General features: G+C 49.9%; 4 protein-coding genes across 4 annotated transcripts; all 4 read right to left on the bottom strand.

Annotated features, from left to right (window-relative positions):
- Positions 1-1,541: 1,541 nt before the first annotated feature.
- On the bottom strand, positions 1,542-3,254 carry EYB26_008663 (uncharacterized protein; the record flags this gene model as incomplete). The annotated part of the gene is made up of 1 exon (XM_054267914.1): positions 1,542-3,254. The coding sequence occupies one exon, from the start codon at positions 3,252-3,254 to the stop codon at positions 1,542-1,544; it is 1,713 nt and encodes a 570-aa protein (XP_054123889.1).
- Positions 3,255-3,315: 61 nt separating this feature from the next.
- EYB26_008664 (uncharacterized protein) lies at positions 3,316-5,628 on the bottom strand (the record flags this gene model as incomplete). The annotated part of the gene is made up of 1 exon (XM_054267915.1): positions 3,316-5,628. The coding sequence occupies one exon, from the start codon at positions 5,626-5,628 to the stop codon at positions 3,316-3,318; it is 2,313 nt and encodes a 770-aa protein (XP_054123890.1).
- A 5,499-nt stretch (positions 5,629-11,127) lies between these two features.
- On the bottom strand, positions 11,128-13,995 carry EYB26_008665 (uncharacterized protein; the record flags this gene model as incomplete). Its single annotated transcript, XM_054267916.1, has 1 exon — positions 11,128-13,995. The coding sequence occupies one exon, from the start codon at positions 13,993-13,995 to the stop codon at positions 11,128-11,130; it is 2,868 nt and encodes a 955-aa protein (XP_054123891.1).
- A 28-nt stretch (positions 13,996-14,023) lies between these two features.
- On the bottom strand, positions 14,024-16,194 carry EYB26_008666 (uncharacterized protein; the record flags this gene model as incomplete). The annotated part of the gene is made up of 2 exons (XM_054267917.1): positions 14,024-14,595; positions 14,643-16,194. 2 exons carry the CDS (start codon positions 16,192-16,194, stop codon positions 14,024-14,026), a joined length of 2,124 nt encoding a protein of 707 aa, XP_054123892.1.
- Between the last annotated feature and the right edge of the window lie 2,312 nt (positions 16,195-18,506).

The following is an 18,506-nucleotide window of genomic DNA, read 5'->3' on the forward strand; positions in this document are numbered from 1 at the left end:
AACCTAACCTAACCTAACCCTAACCTAACCTAACCTAACCTAATCCTAACCTAATCCTAATCCTAATCCTAATCCTAATCCTAATCCTAATCCTAATCCTAATCCTAATCCTAATCCTAATCCTAATCCTAATCCTAATCCTAATCCTAATCCTAATCCTAATCCTAATCCTAATCCTAATCCTAATCCTAATCCTAATCCTAATCCTAATCCTAATCCTAATCCTAATCCTAATCCTAATCCTAATCCTAATCCTAATCCTAATCCTAATCCTAATCCTAATCCTAATCCTAATCCTAATCCTAATCCTAATCCTAATCCTAATCCTAATCCCAATCCGATTTCTTTCCTTTTCGGTATGATATATCGACATAATCCTTCATATATATGATTCTTCCATACCGGACCTTCTCTTATCATTCGCTGGTTCGAAAAATGTGGACGGGATCCATGGAATATCCTTTTTCGGACCTCAATCGAAATCGGAATCTTTCTTTTTCTCCTCGAATAATCGTGAATAATTATCGTAATATCATCTTTCCTTTCGACTCCGAACGGTGCTATAAATTTATAATCCATATTGATGAACCATGATATTCTTGATCTGGATTATATATAAATACCTTCATTCAACCGTGATCAATCGAAATATATAATCATCTTCTACGTGATATATATGATGTTTTCGGACATATGATATTCGCAATGGTAATATAATGCGGATCGGATTATGGATATAACGGAAATCATCTGAAAAACGTTGATGGTTGCTCTGATGTCGGTCAACCTCGTGGGGCTGTAAATGCTGGTCTGTGGATCGGTGGGTTCGGGACATATCACCGTCTAAATCCGACTTTCCTCGGTAATCTCCAACAACTACGGTCCCGGTCGATATTGGGTGCATCGGTAATGGATATGCCATTTCTGCATCTGGTGTATAAAACTGTCTTTGAACGCGTGTCACTGCCATGAAATATATATTGTTGTAACGTGTAATCTTGTTGTAACGTGTAATCTTGTTGTAACGTGTAATATTGTTGTAACGTGTAATACGGTTATGGGGTTCCTATCTTGCCGGGAACGGCATCCACGAACGAATTATATATCTCGATGGTTGGATATGATGATGAACGGTTAATCAACTCCAATATCCTTTCAATGATGATGGATGGATACTCTGCGGTATGAATTATGACTTGCATTGGTATGATGTTGGATTACTGGAAATATATCATGTGTATCTCTCTCTGGTTGGCACTCTAATGTATGGATCCTTCTATCGGCCATTCTTTATCGATCAATGAACCCAAAATTCGGTCGGTGCACCGGAACCTTTGGATATATGCGATATATGGAATATGGGGGGTGTGGGTTGCTCGCTCTGACTTCCATCTCTTTGGTTACTTCCACGATGTCGGTGATTTTTATGATTTGGATCACATGGACGATATGGATCCCTTCCATGGATTCTGTGGAATGGAAACACGGTATCTCTTGATTAAATAACAATATAATGCTTCTGCACCCGGGGTGTAAAACCGTCATGCTCGTGGGGACCGGGATGTGGGTGCAATCACAAACCGACTCAACCGATAAAACACCTCAATCAATCGGGTCCCTTCCATGCCACTCCATCGGATCTTCTGCCCAAACCATGCATATACGTGGTCGGCATCCTCCACATCCACCTGGTCGTCGCGCATCCATGCATATATCGTCTCCGCACATGCGCCGGGGTTCAAATGCATGATGCTGATCACCGTCGGGATCACCACGTCCGGAAACTGGCATTGTCGTTCGGGAATGACCCGCCATCCACCGTCGGGACGGGCCTCGTATCGCTGGCATATGGCCTGGGGCACCCCGCATGTGAAACAACACGAAAACCGCGCGTATTTGCGCCGCTCCCGCATCTGCCGCGTCATCTGCTCGATGTGACCCTGGACAATGCCCGCCGCGGGTTGGGAACATGCCGTGATGGGATGCATGGACATGGCCACATCCATCGTCTCCATATAACACACCGCACATCGGTGTTGCCACTGCAATAATGTGCTCTCTAATTGATCCACCGCCATGGCCGCCTCCCCACGGATCCGTTGCACCTGCTGGGCCATCGTCTGCTTCTGCTGCTCCTGCGCCATCCATGTGGCCGTCACGTCGGCGGAATGCAATGGGGATGGATGCGAACGGACGCTGCATTGATCACATGGTGCCTCACCGTCCGTACAACCGTCGGGTCTCTCGTATGAATCCAAATACGCATCCAATACCGCCCGTCGACATCTGGTGCCGTGGAAATACTCCCGCATGGCCTGTTTCCCTTCTTCATATCCGGCCTCCCACTGCGACCATCCGCGGGCCTGGAATGGCGTGGGCGCGATGATGATGGCTTCACTGGCCTGCCCATCCCGTCCGGCCCGTCCGCTTTCCTGGCTGTACTCCCGCAACATGCTGGGCACCTCCACGTGGATGACACACCGCACGGTGCGAATATTGATGCCCATGCCCAATGCGTTCGTCGCCACAATCGTCATGCCACTGCGGATGGGGTCCGTCGTCCCCTCGGGATGCGGGGTGAATGCCTGTAATGCGTGCTCTTTCATGGCCACGGCCATCTTGCCGTGATATGCCAAACAACCCAATCGGGTGGCCAATGCGTCCACGTCGCCGGTCTCGCTCCGATATACGATGATCTGGCCGCCACGGGGATGCCAATGGGCCTCGCGCTGCCGGATGAATGCCACCACCTCGTCCTCATCCACGTCCACGCTCATCGACTCGACCCGATATGCGATGTTGACCCGCGTCGTGTGGGGACTGCGGAATCGTTGCACGACGGTGGGCGTCAACTGCAACCGCTGGAATAATCGAACCTCATCCACGGCCGGCAACGTGGCCGTCAACAACACCACGGGACTGCCGATGGTCATCAACACGTGTAATCCCGCCATCTTCGGTCGAAACTCCTCGCGGCTGTCCAATATCGTGTGGCATTCGTCGATGACGATCCGGTCCAATCGGTTCCGCTCCTGCAATCGACTGATGTACGATCGAAACCCCTTGCTGGTGGCCGATTTCGGCGTCACTAATACGATCCGCGCCGTCTCGGGCGGTCGATGGGAATTCCACGGCACGCATGATATGCCCGCCTGCGCACACTCCCGCTGCATATCCTGCCGTAACGATACCGTCGGCACCACCACGATGCTCGTCCCGGCACGCTCCCACGCCACGGGGACCATGAATATCATGCTCTTCCCACCACCGGTGCCCATCACCCCCAATACCCACGGGGCACTGCCCATGACGGCGTCAATGGCCGCTTTCTGGATCCCCCTGGAACTGGGCGCCGGGTCCGACAATCCCTTCCAACAACGGCTGAATGGGCGCCTGTCGCATGGCGTGCCAATGGGCCACGGCACGGGGATCCACCGTGGGAATCCCTCGTGTTCGTTTCATGCCGGCACGATGGACGGGGGGAAATCCCAAAAACCGATGCCATCGCTCACTGGCCTGTCGAAACTGGGCCTTCATGGCCGCCATGGTCCCGGGGGCTTCCTCCACGCCGCGTGCGTATATCATCCCGGCCACGTGGCTTCCATGTCCGGCTTGGATATCAATCACCGCATCGTCGGCCGTCCACCAACACCCATCCTCGTCCTCATCCATCTCCTGTTCTTCCTCCATCGAATCGCTCTCAAACCCGGTCGTGGGACCCAAATATCGCCGGGCAATGGCGATCATGATCTGCCGGCATGCGCTGATGGTCAATGGGACCCCCATGCCAATCTCGGTTTCTCGTTGCATGGCCCGTTTCATCCGTTCGGACGTCCATGTGGTGCCATCCACCTCCTGGGGCGGCCATATAAACCCACTCCGTTCGGGTTGTCCGTACACCATGGTTTCGACGTGGCGTTGGAATGGCATGGCCAACCGTTGGAAATATATAAACAACTCGCCCACGGCCCGGGGCACGTATCGATGGATGATCTTGGGTCGACCCTGGATGTGGTATCCTTTGTGATACGTGGTCATGAATGACACCAACCCGTGCTCGATCAACTGGTTGCGTAATCCGCCAAACGGGGTGTTCTGGTACCGGATGGACATGGCTTCGGGCCCTCGTGCGGGGGCACCGCTGGTCAAATGCATCAACACCAATAAATACTCCTTCATCCGTCCCACGGCTCGCATCCACTGCTGCACTCGACGGGGGCGCCATGCGTGGGTGGCGGATGTGCCGGATGGACGCTCGGCGTGGATGAATGCGCGTCGGAATCCGGGTTCCTGCCATATGCGGTCGTGTAACCACCATGTGTCATCCACGTCCCATGCATTGCGGGGATCCTGGGCAAAATACCACCCGGGTTGATCCTCGACGGCATGGTCCTCCATGGTCTCCCATGCGATGGTTGGCAATCGATGGTCGGTGGGAAACAACAATACGTCCTGCGTCAAATGGTCCCATGCCCGGTTGATAATGCCATGCACCGTCTCCCGCAATTGATCCATGGTAAACCGATGATGCTGGTATGTGATGCGGTCTCCGTGCCATTCAATCAACCCATCCGCCGTGGTGCCGTACCGGATTTTCATGCCGTATGTGCGGGAATCCAACATCCACTTCATCGGGGTGGGTTCCATGGTGGTCATAAATCGCAACATCATCCCGCGTAATGCCACGAAACAATCGGACAATCCGGCATGGGCCTCGCTTTCCTCCCATGCCTGTTGCGCGACTAACATGCGGGCAATCTTGATCATGGCGGACAACTTGGGGGTAAATGCCAACGCCGTCTCCCATCCACCCGACTCCCGGATCCCCATGGCGGCCAACCCGCTGATGATGCCGTTCACGAACTCCTGCCCGTGCTGACCCTGTAATCGATGGTCCAACATGGCGATGCACCATGTCAATATGGCACGATCGACGGCATCCAATGGCTGGTCGGTGGGATCCATCTCCTCGGTGGCATGGACGGGGGAATGGGTGCTCTCGTCCTCGGACATGGCCTGCCGGATCTGGTGGATGGTCTCGCATTGGGTGGCATGGAACTGAAATCGGACGTCGCCGGTACTCACACTGCGCATGATATACCGGATGATCCGTTGCCACACCTCGATGTACTGTTCAATGGTGCCGGCCACCATCCGCGCTTGGAACGGGTGTTGGGGCATCTGATCCACCTGTTTCCGGTGCATCTCAAATCGACTGAATATGTTCAACCGCGTCAATGTGGTGCGCTGCGCGACCATGACGATCCGGTGAAATCGCTCGTCAATCTCGGCCAATATGGGCTCTTGTTCGGGATCGGGTCGTTGTAACAATGCCCGTAATGTGCCTCGATCCTCCTCTAACAAATGATCGGCCCATCCCATCCGTTCGACCCATGGGTTGACCTCGCGGGACTCGTGGGGACGGATCCGTTCTCGTTCCGCGGCGTCGATCTGCTGCTCTCGATGGATGATCTCCTGCTTCATCGCCTGCTGCGCCGCATCCCATGATGGGTTTTCTGGATCGGATATGGCGGTGGTGATGGTGGTATGGTCATGTTGGACGGCAAACCGTTGGGATCCACGTCCTTTGGGGATAAACCGTTGGCTGGCTACAATGTTCCATGGCATGTTGGGCTGGGGTTTGGACGGTGCCTTGGAACGGGGTCGTCCTCGGTTCTGGGGGTTTTTCCATCCATGTTCCTGGCGGCAATGGTCGTGGATCCGTCGAATGGTCTCTCCAATCCAATGGCAACCGGGATAACTACACTGATATGTGGGATCCCGCGGTGGGATCAATCCGGGAATGGGCGCAATGGGCTTATGGGGGATCACCAATTCACGGTGATGGCGGATCCGTTCGGGAAACTGCTGGTGATATTGCTGGAATAATATAATGTGCTGTGAATGCCGTTCTCGTATATGCCTCGTGTTCCGTAAATGGGATGGTAACTGACTATCAAATACAACATGCTGGCACAAACAACAAATTACAATCCGATGATGGGGGTCATACTGGAATATCTGGTCAACAATTGGGGGTGCCGGCGATTATGATTTACTCCTGGTGAATTGAATGAATATGAATGGCATGAATATGAATATACACGTGGAACGCGTGGGAATACGCGTCGTGGAAATGCTAATATGACCCCTTATGGTGTGGATGAATATATATTGGGTATAACGCTTCCGCAAACCACCAACATCAAAAATGAACCCTAATCATTTTCAATCATATACCACTGGTGAACGAATCGCTCAAATTGATTATACTTACATGGACAAGTTGCCCGAAGTCGACATTATATCTGGTCCAAATTTGAGCGGTAACCCTAGTGGTAAATATAGCTGGGGGATAACCGCCAATAAATAAATGGCGGTTATCCAGACTGCCTAGCACCACACTAGTGTTTGTTAGCAAAAATAAATGGCGGTTATATCACCGACATTTAAAATAAGTGTTAGTTGGCTTACCGGCGCATCTGGGTTAAAGTTACCAGCTACTCGCGTTAAAGTTACTGGCCACTTGGCTTAAAGTTACCAGCTACTCGCGTTAAAGTTACTGGCCACTTGGCTTAAAGTTACTGGCTACTCGTGTCAAAGCTACTGGCCACTTGGGTTAAAGTTATGCCGTACTTGGCTGAAAGTTACTGGCCATTTGGGTTAAAGTTACCAGCTACTCGCGTTAAAGTTACGCGCTACTCGCGTTAAAGTTACTGGCTACTCGTGTCAAAGTTACTGGCCACTTGGCTTAAAGTTATGCTGTACTTGGCTTAAAGTTATCGGCCACTTGCTTTAAACTTATGGCGTATCTGTGTTAAACGTACTGGTCACTCACCTGAATCATTTCGAACCGAGTTGGGACTTGTGTTATCCTGCCCTGGATCTATAACTTGTGTTACGCTGTTAACCCGGAACCGATAATGGGGGTGACCAATCTCTCTACCTACAACGGGCATGATGAAATCCTCCATGTCCAACTCGCCCTACTAAACCCTCTACGTCTAATGTGCCTGATTGAATCTGTCATCTATAACTTTCTGTACCCTGCCTATAATGTGTAACTTGTGTTATCTAATCCTTGATATATAAGTTGTATTACCCTGCGCTGAACCTCCAAGTTGCCTTCCCTGACGTGCAACTCGATATATCTCCCTATATAATATGGACCAAATCGGAATGGGAATATATATACTCTACCTGTCAGTTGGCTTATTGAATCCTTGATGTGTATGTTGGGTTATGGGGTCAATCCTTTGTGTGGAAGTTGGCTTATCCTACTCTTTATGTGCAAGTTGGGTTATCCTACTCTCTTCTAATCCTTGGCCTACCCAGCCCTTTATATACAAGTTGGATTATCCTACCCTTTACGTGCAAGTTGGGTTACTCTACCCTTTACGTGCAAGTTGGGTTATCCTACTCTCTTCTAATCCTTGCGTTACCCAGCCCTTTATATACAAGTTGGATTATCCTACCCTTTATGTGCAAGTTGCGTTATCTGGCCCTTTACCTACAAGTTGGGTTATTAAAATCCTTTATATGCAAGCTGGATTATGGGGTGTATTTTAATCTATTATCTGAATCCGATCTCTAATCACGATCTGAATCCGATCCCTAACCATGATCTGAATCCAATCCCTAACCATGATCTGAATCCAATCCCTAACCATGATCTGAATCCAATCCCTAACCATGATCGGAATCTAATCCCTAACCACGATCTCAATCCAATCCCTAACCACGATTGGAATCCGATCCCTAACCATGATCGGAATCTAATCCCTAACCACGATCTCAATCCAATCCCTAACCACGATTGGAATCCGATCCCTAACCATGATCTGAATCCGATCCCTAACCAGGAGCGGAATCCAATCCCTAACCATCATCTAAATCCGATCCCTAACCATGATATAATAATCTTTATCCTCCATATATTCCTCACTCTTGATCTCCAATATCAATTCTATAATGCCGCTCAGTTGCTGGTTGCCATTGCAACCGAAACCCACCACCCGGTATATATATTATGAATTCATCTTCATGATCACCACCGCAAGTTCTGGATATATAAATACTGATGCCTCTATATGCCGGATATCAATATTCCTAATAATACATAATTGTATGGAGTATATCGCCGCTGCCGTGTATGGGATGAATGGAATATATAATAATGCCAGCTCTATCATACATATAACCTCACCCCAGGAATGGGAACTCGATAAATCTATACATCTAATTCATCTCCACGACTAACCCACTGCGCTTCTCACCGCGTCGTCTAAATCGCCATTGGAAATGCCGGATCAACTGCCGTGGGTCATTGATGTCGACCGTGGGGGACTGCCCCTGTATTCGCCGTTGCGATGTTATATGGATGGTATCCTGCTGTGGTCAATACAATAACTGCCTGATGATCCAAATCGCGATATGGGTTACAGTTATAGCCACTTGGTTATGGAGCCAATCCTGGATATGTAAATTGGGTTACTAATCTCTCTACCTATAAGTTGGGTTATCAATCCCTCTACTGGTAAGTTGGGTTATTAATCTTTCTACCTATAAGTTGGGTTACTAATCTTTCTACCTACAAGTTGGGTTACACTCCCCTTTATGTCTAAGTTGGTTTACCCTGCCCTTTATATACAAGCTGGATTACTCTACCCTGAATGTGTAAGTTGGGTTACCCTGCCCTGAACGTGCAAGTTGGGTTATCCTACCCTGAACGTATAAGTTGGATTATCCTGCCGTTTACATCTGAGTTGGGTTACTCTACCCTTTACGTGCAAGTTGGGTTACCCTGCCCTGAACGCGCAAGTTGGATTATCCTGCCCTGAATGTATAAATTGGGTTACCCTCCCCTTTATGTCCAAGTTGGGTTATCCTACCCTGAACGTATAAGTTGGATTATCCTGCCGTTTACATCTGAGTTGGGTTACTCTACCCTTTACGTGCAAGTTGGGTTACCCTGCCCTGAACGCGCAAGTTGGATTATCCTGCCCTGAATGTATAAATTGGGTTACCCTCCCCTTTATGTCCAAGTTGGGTTATCCTACCCTGAACGTGTAAGTTGGGTTATCCTGCCCTTGATGTCCAAGTTGGGTTACTCTACCCTTGATGTCCAAGTTGGCTTACCCTCCCCTTTACGTCCAAGTTGGGTTACCCTGCCCTTTACGTGCAAGTTGGGTTACCCTCCCCTTTACGTCCAAGTTGGGTTACCCTCCCCTTTATGTCCTTTATGTGCAAGTTGGGCTACCCGACCCTTTATTTGCAAGTTGGGTTATTCTCCCCTTTATGTACAAGTTGGGTTATCCTCCTCTTTATGTCCAAGTTGGGTTATCCTACCCTTTATGTGCAAGTTGGGTTATCCTACCCTGAACGTGCAAGTTGGGCTACCCGGCCCTTTATGTGCAAGTTGGGTTACCCTCCCCTTTATGTCCTTTATGTGCAAGTTGGGCTACCCGGCCCTTTATGTGCAAGTTGGGTTATTCTCCCCTTTATGTACAAGTTGGGTTATCCTACCCTTTATGTGCAAGTTGGGTTATCCTACCCTGAACGTGTAAGTTGGGTTATCCTGCCCTTGATGTCCAAGTTGGGTTACTCTACCCTTGATGTCCAAGTTGGCTTACCCTCCCCTTTACGTCCAAGTTGGGTTACCCTCCCCTTTATGTCCTTTATGTGCAAGTTGGGCTACCCGGCCCTTTATGTGCAAGTTGGGTTATTCTCCCCTTTATGTACAAGTTGGGTTATCCTCCTCTTTATGCGCAAGTTGGGTTACTCTACCCTTTTTGTACAAGTTGGGTTACCCTCCCCTTTACGTCCAAGTTCGGTTACCCTCCCCTTTATGTCCTTTACCTGCAAGTTGGGTTATTAAAATCCTTTATGTGCAAGTTGGATCATATATCATATTTTAATCTATTATCTGAATCCGATTCCTAACCACGATCTGAATCTGATCCCTAACCATGATCTGAATCCAATTCCTAATCATGATCGGAATCCAATCCCTAATCACGATCTCAATCCAGTCCCTAACCATGATCTCAATCCAGTCCCTAACCATGATCTGAATCCAATCCCTAACCACGATCTCAATCCAATCCCTAACCACGATCTGAATCCAATCCCTAACCACAATCTGAATCCAATCCCTAACCACGATCGGAATCTGATCCCAAACCGTGATGTAATAATCTCTATCTTCCATATATTCCTCACTCTTGATCTCCAATATCAATTATATAATGCCGCTCAGTTGCTGGTTGCCATTGCAATCTAAACCCATCATATATATATAACCACACCCCGGGAATTCCTGCTCAATAAATCCACACCTCTAATTCATCTCCACCACCAATCCACTGCGCTTCTCACTGCGTCGTCTAAATCGCCGTTGGAAATGCCGGATCAACTGCCGTGGGTCATTGATGTCGACCGTGGGGGACTGCCCCTGTATTCGCCGTTGCGATGCTATATGGATGGCATCCTGCTGCGGTCGATACAATAACTGCCTGATGAACCGAATCGCGATATGGGTTACAGTTATAGCCACTTGGTTATGGAGCCAATCCTAGTGTAAATTGGGTTACCAATCTCTCTATCTATAAGTTGGGTTACTAATCTTTCTACCTGCAAGTGGGGTTACGAATCTTTCTACCTATAAGTTGGATTACCAATCCCTCTACCGGTAAGTTGGGTTATTGAATCCTTAATATACATGTTGGGTTATGGGGTGAATCCTTTATATGTAAGTTGGCTTTCTTGATATACAACTTGGGTAATGGCGCCAATGTATATCTCTATATATAATATAAATCCGATCTCTAACCATAATCGAAATTCAATCCCGAACCCTGATCCAAATCTGATCCTGATCCCTGATCTAAATCTAGTCCTGAATCTGGATATAACAGTTATAATCTTCGAATATATCTTGCTCATGATCAATAATCTGAATAATATCATCGTGATGCGTTGTGGATGGAGATGATCAATTTCCTCTATGAACGGTGATATATATATACAATTCTTAATCATTGTAATGGCCTCAACGTTGCTGGATATGATGATATATCATATATGTTGGGGGGTATTGATGGAATGGGGATATAAATATATATAACCTCACGCGGGGAATTCCCGCTCGATAAATTCACACATCCAATTCATCTCTACCACCAATCCGCTGCGCTCCTCACCACGTCGCCCAAATCGCCGTTGGAAATGTCCAATCAACCCTCGCTCATCGTCAATGTCCACCCCGGGGAACTGGGCCTGCATTCGCTGTTGCCATGCTACACGGATTGAATGCCGCTGCGGTCCATGCAATAACTGTCCCATGATCGGAATCGCCACATGGGGATATTGACACCGCTCGTGCGTCTTCTGGTAACCACCGTAGCCGTTGCTCTCCCACTGTTGGCAAATCCACTGCGGGGAATGGCATCCAAAACATGCCGCATATGCCTCATACCCTCGCCGTCCGGCCCCCCGTGGCTGATGGACCACCTGTTCGATCACCTGGTCCATCCATGACTGCGCAATCTGTGCCTGTGGATGGGGACAATTGCCAATCCTATGGTGCGCTGGTTGCCATGTCATCCCGCATAATCGACATTGCCCGGCCCACCGGTCAAACGGTTCCCGGATGGACTCGATTTCCTGTCCATCCGCCTCCGCGTGCTGCGTCTGTCGTTGCATGGGCCCCTGGTAATATGCCGTCGACGGGAATATGGGATGGGCCCGACGTTTGGCCATGGGGGGGATGGAATGGTGGGAAATGGCGCGTTTGCGTGGACCGGGTGATGGTGTGGGAATGGCGATATGGTGGCTGTTGGGACTGGTGAAATGGCTGGTCCTTGGGCGGTTATTTGGGCAGCCGTTTGGTCTGTCATGGATGGCTGAATGACTGGCTGAATGACTGGCTGGATCACTGGCTGGATCTCTGCCTGGATGACTGGCTGGATGACTGGCTGGATCTCTGCCTGGATCTCTGCCTGGATCTCTGCCTGGATCACTGGCCGAATCACTGCCTGGATCACTGGCCGAATCACTGGCCGAATCACTGGCCGAATCACTGGCTTCCTGTCTGTTATTCTGGCGGGCACTCAGCCAGCCATTGGGACTGGCATTCGGACTGGCGGGATTGGGATCTATACTACTCTGACACTGGTCACATATCGCCTCACCGTCCTCACACTGCTGCCGTGTATATCCATCCACCGTCCCGTCTAAATATATATCTAATGCCCGCCGTCGACAACCACCGCCAAGGTATTCCTGCACCCGCGAATCCACCGTGGGCGGATCCCCCCAACCCGCTCCGTGGCCATCGATTAACATGATCGCCTGGCTGGCGGCCCCATCGCGTCCGGCTCGTCCACTTTCCTGTCCATAATCCAACAAGGACCGCGTCCGGCCCACGTGGATCACCAGCCGGATATCGGGGATATCAATCCCCATTCCCAACGCACTCGTGGCCACGATCACCCCGGGATTCTGCTTCTGGAATGATGCTAACATCCCCTTTTTATCCACCGCCTGGCTGTAATAAGCGGGACATTGCAGTTGATGGGCAATCCGCCGGACGGTGGCAATCGTATTGGCATATATGACCACTTTCCCCTCGTGGAGCTGCTGAACGCGCTGCTGAATCCACGTAATCATCAGCTCGCTTATATCACAAGATGGCTCACCGGCGCCAATCTCGATCACTTGATATGCCACGTTGGTCCGGCTGGTCCGGCCGCGGAACCACTGGATCGTGGGGGAATCTAAATACATCCGCTGGCATAACAATGCTTCGCTTTCACGGGGCAAGGTGGCGGTTAATAACATGAGTTGGGTCTCCGCGCGGACCAATGCACCCAGCTGCGCCATCTGCTTCCGGAACTGGTATCCTTCCTGTAATATGATGTGGCATTCGTCGATCACAATGCGGTCCAGCTCCTTGGTCCACTGCTTCCGGTTAATAAAGGTCTGGAATCTCTCGCTCACCGCGGATTCCGGCGTCACCAATACAATCGATGCTCCATCGACGGGACGTCGCGATTCCCATTCCACACAGGAGATGCCCAAGGTCTGGCATCGTTGTTGGAGATCGGCACGTAATGCCACCAATGGAACGACCACAATGGTGGTGCCCCCATGACTCATCCATGCGGGCAACATGAACAATAAACTCTTCCCCGCGCCCGTGGGCATAATGGCGACAATGGGACTCTGCCGCTGGACGATGGACTGAATCACGGCTTTCTGGGTCCCACGAAACGTGGCGGATGGTCCCATCATCTGCTGTAATGACTCGTCGAGATCCATGGCTCGGGTATGGCTCCATCGCTCGATCTGACTAGCCTGGGCCGTGTCCTGGAATGGGGTGATCATGCGGGAACGCAGTGATTGGATGGCGGATGCAAATCCTAAAAACTGATGCCATTCCTGGCTGCTTTGCCGGAATCGTTGTCGTCGATCGGCCACTTCGCCAGCTCGTTCGGTGGTTTCCCGCGCATATACAGCTCCCGCCACGTGGGGGCTGTGTCCAGCCTGCTCATCCATCATCCGGGCCATGATCTGGGCCTCATCCTCATGCAAATCATCCTCCGTGGTGGAATGGGGGTCACGGCGAACAAATGCCCGTTCTGCTCGCATATATCGGCGGCTGATTGCAATGGCAATCTCACGGTACGATGCAAGATTCAATGTCTGCCCGGACAATCCCACAGTGCTCTCCCGTTGTAATATCCGCCGCACCCGTTCCGAGGTCCATGTGGGTTCCCACGGCGCGGAGGCCCAGATATGGGGATTGATGTCCTCCCGCTGATGCATCCACGCGTCGATGCGCCGTTGAAATGGCAATACCAGCCATAAATACCATACCAGGAGCTCACCCACCTCTCGTGGTAAATATCGATGGATGATCTTGACGTCGCCACTCACCTGATATCCTTTATGATACCGCGCCACCAATACCACCATGCCGTCCTCAATGAACATGTTCCGGATCCCACCAACGTGGCGATTCTCATGTCGAATGCTCAACAACTCCGGGGCACGAGCGGGTTGGCCCCATGTGAATTGGACCGCCGCCAGCAGCTTCTCCAAAAACGTGCTGACGGTGGAATGCCTGCCAGCGGATGGGCTGAATGCCGTGGCCGTCGGCCTGGATCAATCGACGGCATAATGGGGGATGATCCTGGATATGCTGCCATAGCCAGCCGGTGCCATCGACGGGCCATGGGGTCCGCGGATCCTGCACAAAACTCCATTGGGGGTCCTCATTGAACGGGTTATCATATAGCTGATCCCATGGAATCACGGGCACCTGATCGGGGGCGCATTGCAGCAAATCCTCCATCAAGATCCGCCGTGCATCCCGTACCGTGTGGTCGACCATGCCACGGAACTGCCGCATTGTAAATTTGACATCTTTATATAACAGCTCATCACTATTCTGCCACGTCACATGGCCCTCCGTGGTGGTGTTGTAATGGATCTTCAACCCATACGTCCGTAAATCCAACATCCACTGCATTGGGCTCTGGGATCCACGCACCATGAACCGGTCCATCATCTGCGTCACCCACTGCAAACACCCTTTCTTGGATGGAGTGGCACGGGGGATGGGGATCCTCCGTACGCACTGTCCCAGTCGTTCTCCTGCATGGAACTGGCGGGTTCAGCGTCGTCCTCGTTCTCCGCCAGTTCCATGGCTTTCCGGACCACCATGAACCGGGCCAGTTTGATCACTTTGGACAAAATGGGCGGGTAATCCTCCGGGGTCCGCCATCCACCTCGATCGCGAACGCCCAACACGGCCATGGCACCCACCAATGCGCAGTCGTATTCCCGGTGTACCACACGCTGGTTCAACAGCTCGATGCAAAAGTCCAAACACGCCCGCTGGAGGGGGGTTAATGGTGGAATGGCGCTCTGTGGAGCGGGATCCAGCTTGGGATCTAGCTCGGGATCCTCGTGGATCTCCTCATCCATCTCATCATCGTCGGTGAATGATTCGTCTTCGGAGTGGGACGACTCGCTGGATATGGGCGATGGGCTGAGTTCCCATGGGCGCCGCTGACCGGGTTGCAATACTATGGACCGTCTGGGATTCTGGGGTGGGATCTGGGGATGAGCAACCTGCACCAGTCGATTCCATGCGGCACGTTGTCGTTGGGTGAATCGATATGGGGGATGCCTCTCGTCGGATGCACATTGCTGCGTCCGCCAAAAAAACATCAACATCTGCTGCCATGGACGAACACGCTCCGTCATAGTCTCCAGATCCTGATATGCCTCCAGTGGCTGATACCGGGTTTGATGCCGTTCGGTTCGGATGGCTTCCATGCGCACAAACACGCCGGTGTGGATGACGGACTGCTGGCTGATCTGTCCCACCTGGCCCATGGCCGTCCATATGGCCTGGATGGCATGTTCGTCGAGATCGGCCACGGGGGAGTGGTTCACAGCGTCGTCCATGGCGGGCATGTCGATATATTCCAATAACTGGGTACTGGAAAATGAGTGCAGATATGGCACCCAGCCCGTCCGACGGAGCCACGGATTGGCCTCATCAATATGGCCGTGCTGGATCTGCTCCGCGGCTTGCTTCTCGTACTCCGCATATTGCCGGCTGGCTTGTTCCCAAATCATGGATCCAGGTGTGGTGGGAATAGGATCGGAGTCCTCTTTTTCATCGATAATGGCGAAATACTGGGACCCGGTCTTCCGGGGGAATATTCGCTGGCATGGAACCCGTCGACACGCCTGTTTCTGCTGCTCCTGGATGGTCTGCATGGTGGATCTCGTGGGGTGGCCTCGGTGGGAAGTCCGGCTCCAGCCGTGCTGGTTATACCAATGGTTCCGCATGGCATTGATACTCTGACATATATATACACATGACTGTGGTGATAATTGACATTGCCAACCATCCAATGGGCCAATGAGCTGGGGAATGGCCTGGGTTCGGGTTGGTGGAATCTCCAGCTCAATGGGATCAATGGCGATATTGGGCCAGCTGCGAACCTCATCGCCAAGCTGAATCCGGATCATGGGAGATATATGCTGGTGGGCACGCTGTAAATGGCCTTCGATCTGGCTGGGCCAAACACCATACTGGCATTCGCGGCATATCACCACGGGGAAATCTACCAATCGCTCGAAATATGCGTTCTGGAATGAAATGCGGTTGGTCATGGTGATTGATCAATTGAATGGGTATTGTATTATTAAAGTGTCAAAATGGTTGGCGAAATGGCTATATACTGTTAAAATGGCTATTGAATAGTTAAAATGAATGATAAATAATTAAAATGCTATACAAATGATATTTTAAATAACTCTCTAATCGAGCCCCTATTCAACAAAGCATGGATGATATAATTATTAAACCCTAATTTGGCTCCCGCTATACCCCAACCAAGACTTCATTATCAAACCTATCAACTTTACTATACATCAACAAGATATCTACTAGGTAGATCATAATAAAAATTACAGAGATTTATGAGTAAATGGTTGAATAATATATGGTGTAAGTTTCGTGGGAATTCGTCTAAAAAAGCTAATTGCCTGCAAGGTTTTTTGCTAATTGCCTGCTACCCTCGAACCCCAGATTTTTGCTAGCGAAAAAATAACCCTAATCTGAACCCTAATTGCCTTCTACTTCGAGGCAATTAGATATCTTGGATAGGGTTAGTTACAGTGTCAAATTGCGATCAAAACGGTGCAAAAACCTTCACAAATGGTCCAGAAATCGTCGAGAAATGATGGGAAATAGTTGCTATGACGAATTGTGAAAATTAAGCTTTTATATTGATCTCTTAGTGTAGACCCACTATATCCTTACTCCACAACTCTACTGCCCTCTGGAACTGCTAATCTAAATCTGACTAGCCTATAATTGAACCTATAACCTACCATCATTCACTATATCATACCAATTACTGCAAATAGGATAATCAAGTGCGTTGATAAGCATCTGATCTAAATAAAATTATCCAGATTCATGCTTCTACTGTCTTTGTTCTAGTAATAAAAGTCTTATTGACCACTGATATTGAGTTGAAAATGTATATTCGCGTTCACTATTATAGCGAATGAGATATATATCTGCCCGAACCATCACCTAGATTGATTTATACACCGTGTTAACACTTACAACTTATAGCGATGGGGAAATCCGTAAGTTGCTTGAACCTCAAATTGTAGAACTTCATTTCAATAAATATTCTTTATATATATCTTCTCTTGTTCTGGTGCTGGCTAGATGATTCGAGACTCCTTTCCATCAACGGCCGTTTCCGCGGGCCGAGATGGACCTTAAACCCGAGAAAGGAATGCCATTCCCGGCTGATGGTTCGATATTGCGTCCGGCGCTCTTCAACATGGCCTGGTGCCTCTTTTAGCCCCTGAGCATATATAGTGCCTGCGGTCCATGATGTGTGGCTTCCCTGCTGGTCAGTTGCTGTCTCATTAACCCCATAATCTCGCTTAAATCCCCCGCTGGGAAGATGTGCCCGAGAGATGGCTATTGCCGCATGTCGGTAGTAGGTGATGTTGCATTTAGTCTGGAGATGTTGCCGTGCCTCTTTCTCCAAGATCCTACTAAGATAACTGCTATCTTCCCCCTGGCGGGCCTAAGGCCAGAGAAATAGGGATGACGGTTCTGTTTTCTCAAATGCTAGAATCTCCAACTTTTCACAGAAGGGTAGGATAATCCATAGATAATAGATCACTAGCTCACTAACCTCTTTGGGCAAGTACCGATGGATGATCTTCGTGGATCCAGTAATGTGATAGCCCTTATGATAGCTAGTCACAGTGCTGACCAAGCCTTGCTCGATGAAGATACTGCGATGTCGCCCATGGAGAGTATTGCGGTGGCGTAAGCTCAAAATCTCTGTTCCGCGCGCGGGCTAGCCTCCAGTAAGGTGGCATAGCAATAGAAGTAGTTCTAGAAAGCGATCCCGGTTGCGAAGATAAGCTTGAACTGCTGGAATTTTCCATTTTATCTTATCACTCGGTTGTTGAATATTAAGAAACTCTGTTTGAAGCTATTCAGTTTTCAGTACTCGATCTAACAGCCATCTTTATCCGTTAGGTAGAGCCTCAGCATTGTGAGCATCTTGTAGAAAATTCCAACCTAAGCGGCTCTCCGAAGGATCGTCTCGCAGTTGAGATAGAGGAATAGGAGGAATGACACTCTCCCGGGACTCTTCTTCATAGAGAAGGAATAGTATTTCCAGACTCTGCTGTGCCTTTTCTATCTCAGTCTGAACAAAGCGCCGAAAGGACTCTATGGTCATCTCTAGCCCTTTGTAGCTGAGTTGTTGTTGATCCTCTGACTAATAGATATAACCAAGGCTGGTTGTGGTGTTCTGAATCTTTTTCCCATACGTGCGGAGTCGTGTGATCCAGGCAAACGGGCTGCGTGTTCCATGAACCAAGAATCGCTCTCGCATCTCGTCTAGAGCGTCTGCAGGATGCTCCACCTGGTCCTCATTAGC

This window comes from Talaromyces marneffei, chromosome 7, assembly GCF_009556855.1.
Source record: "Talaromyces marneffei chromosome 7, complete sequence".
In the NCBI taxonomy this organism is placed as follows: domain Eukaryota; kingdom Fungi; phylum Ascomycota; class Eurotiomycetes; order Eurotiales; family Trichocomaceae; genus Talaromyces; species Talaromyces marneffei.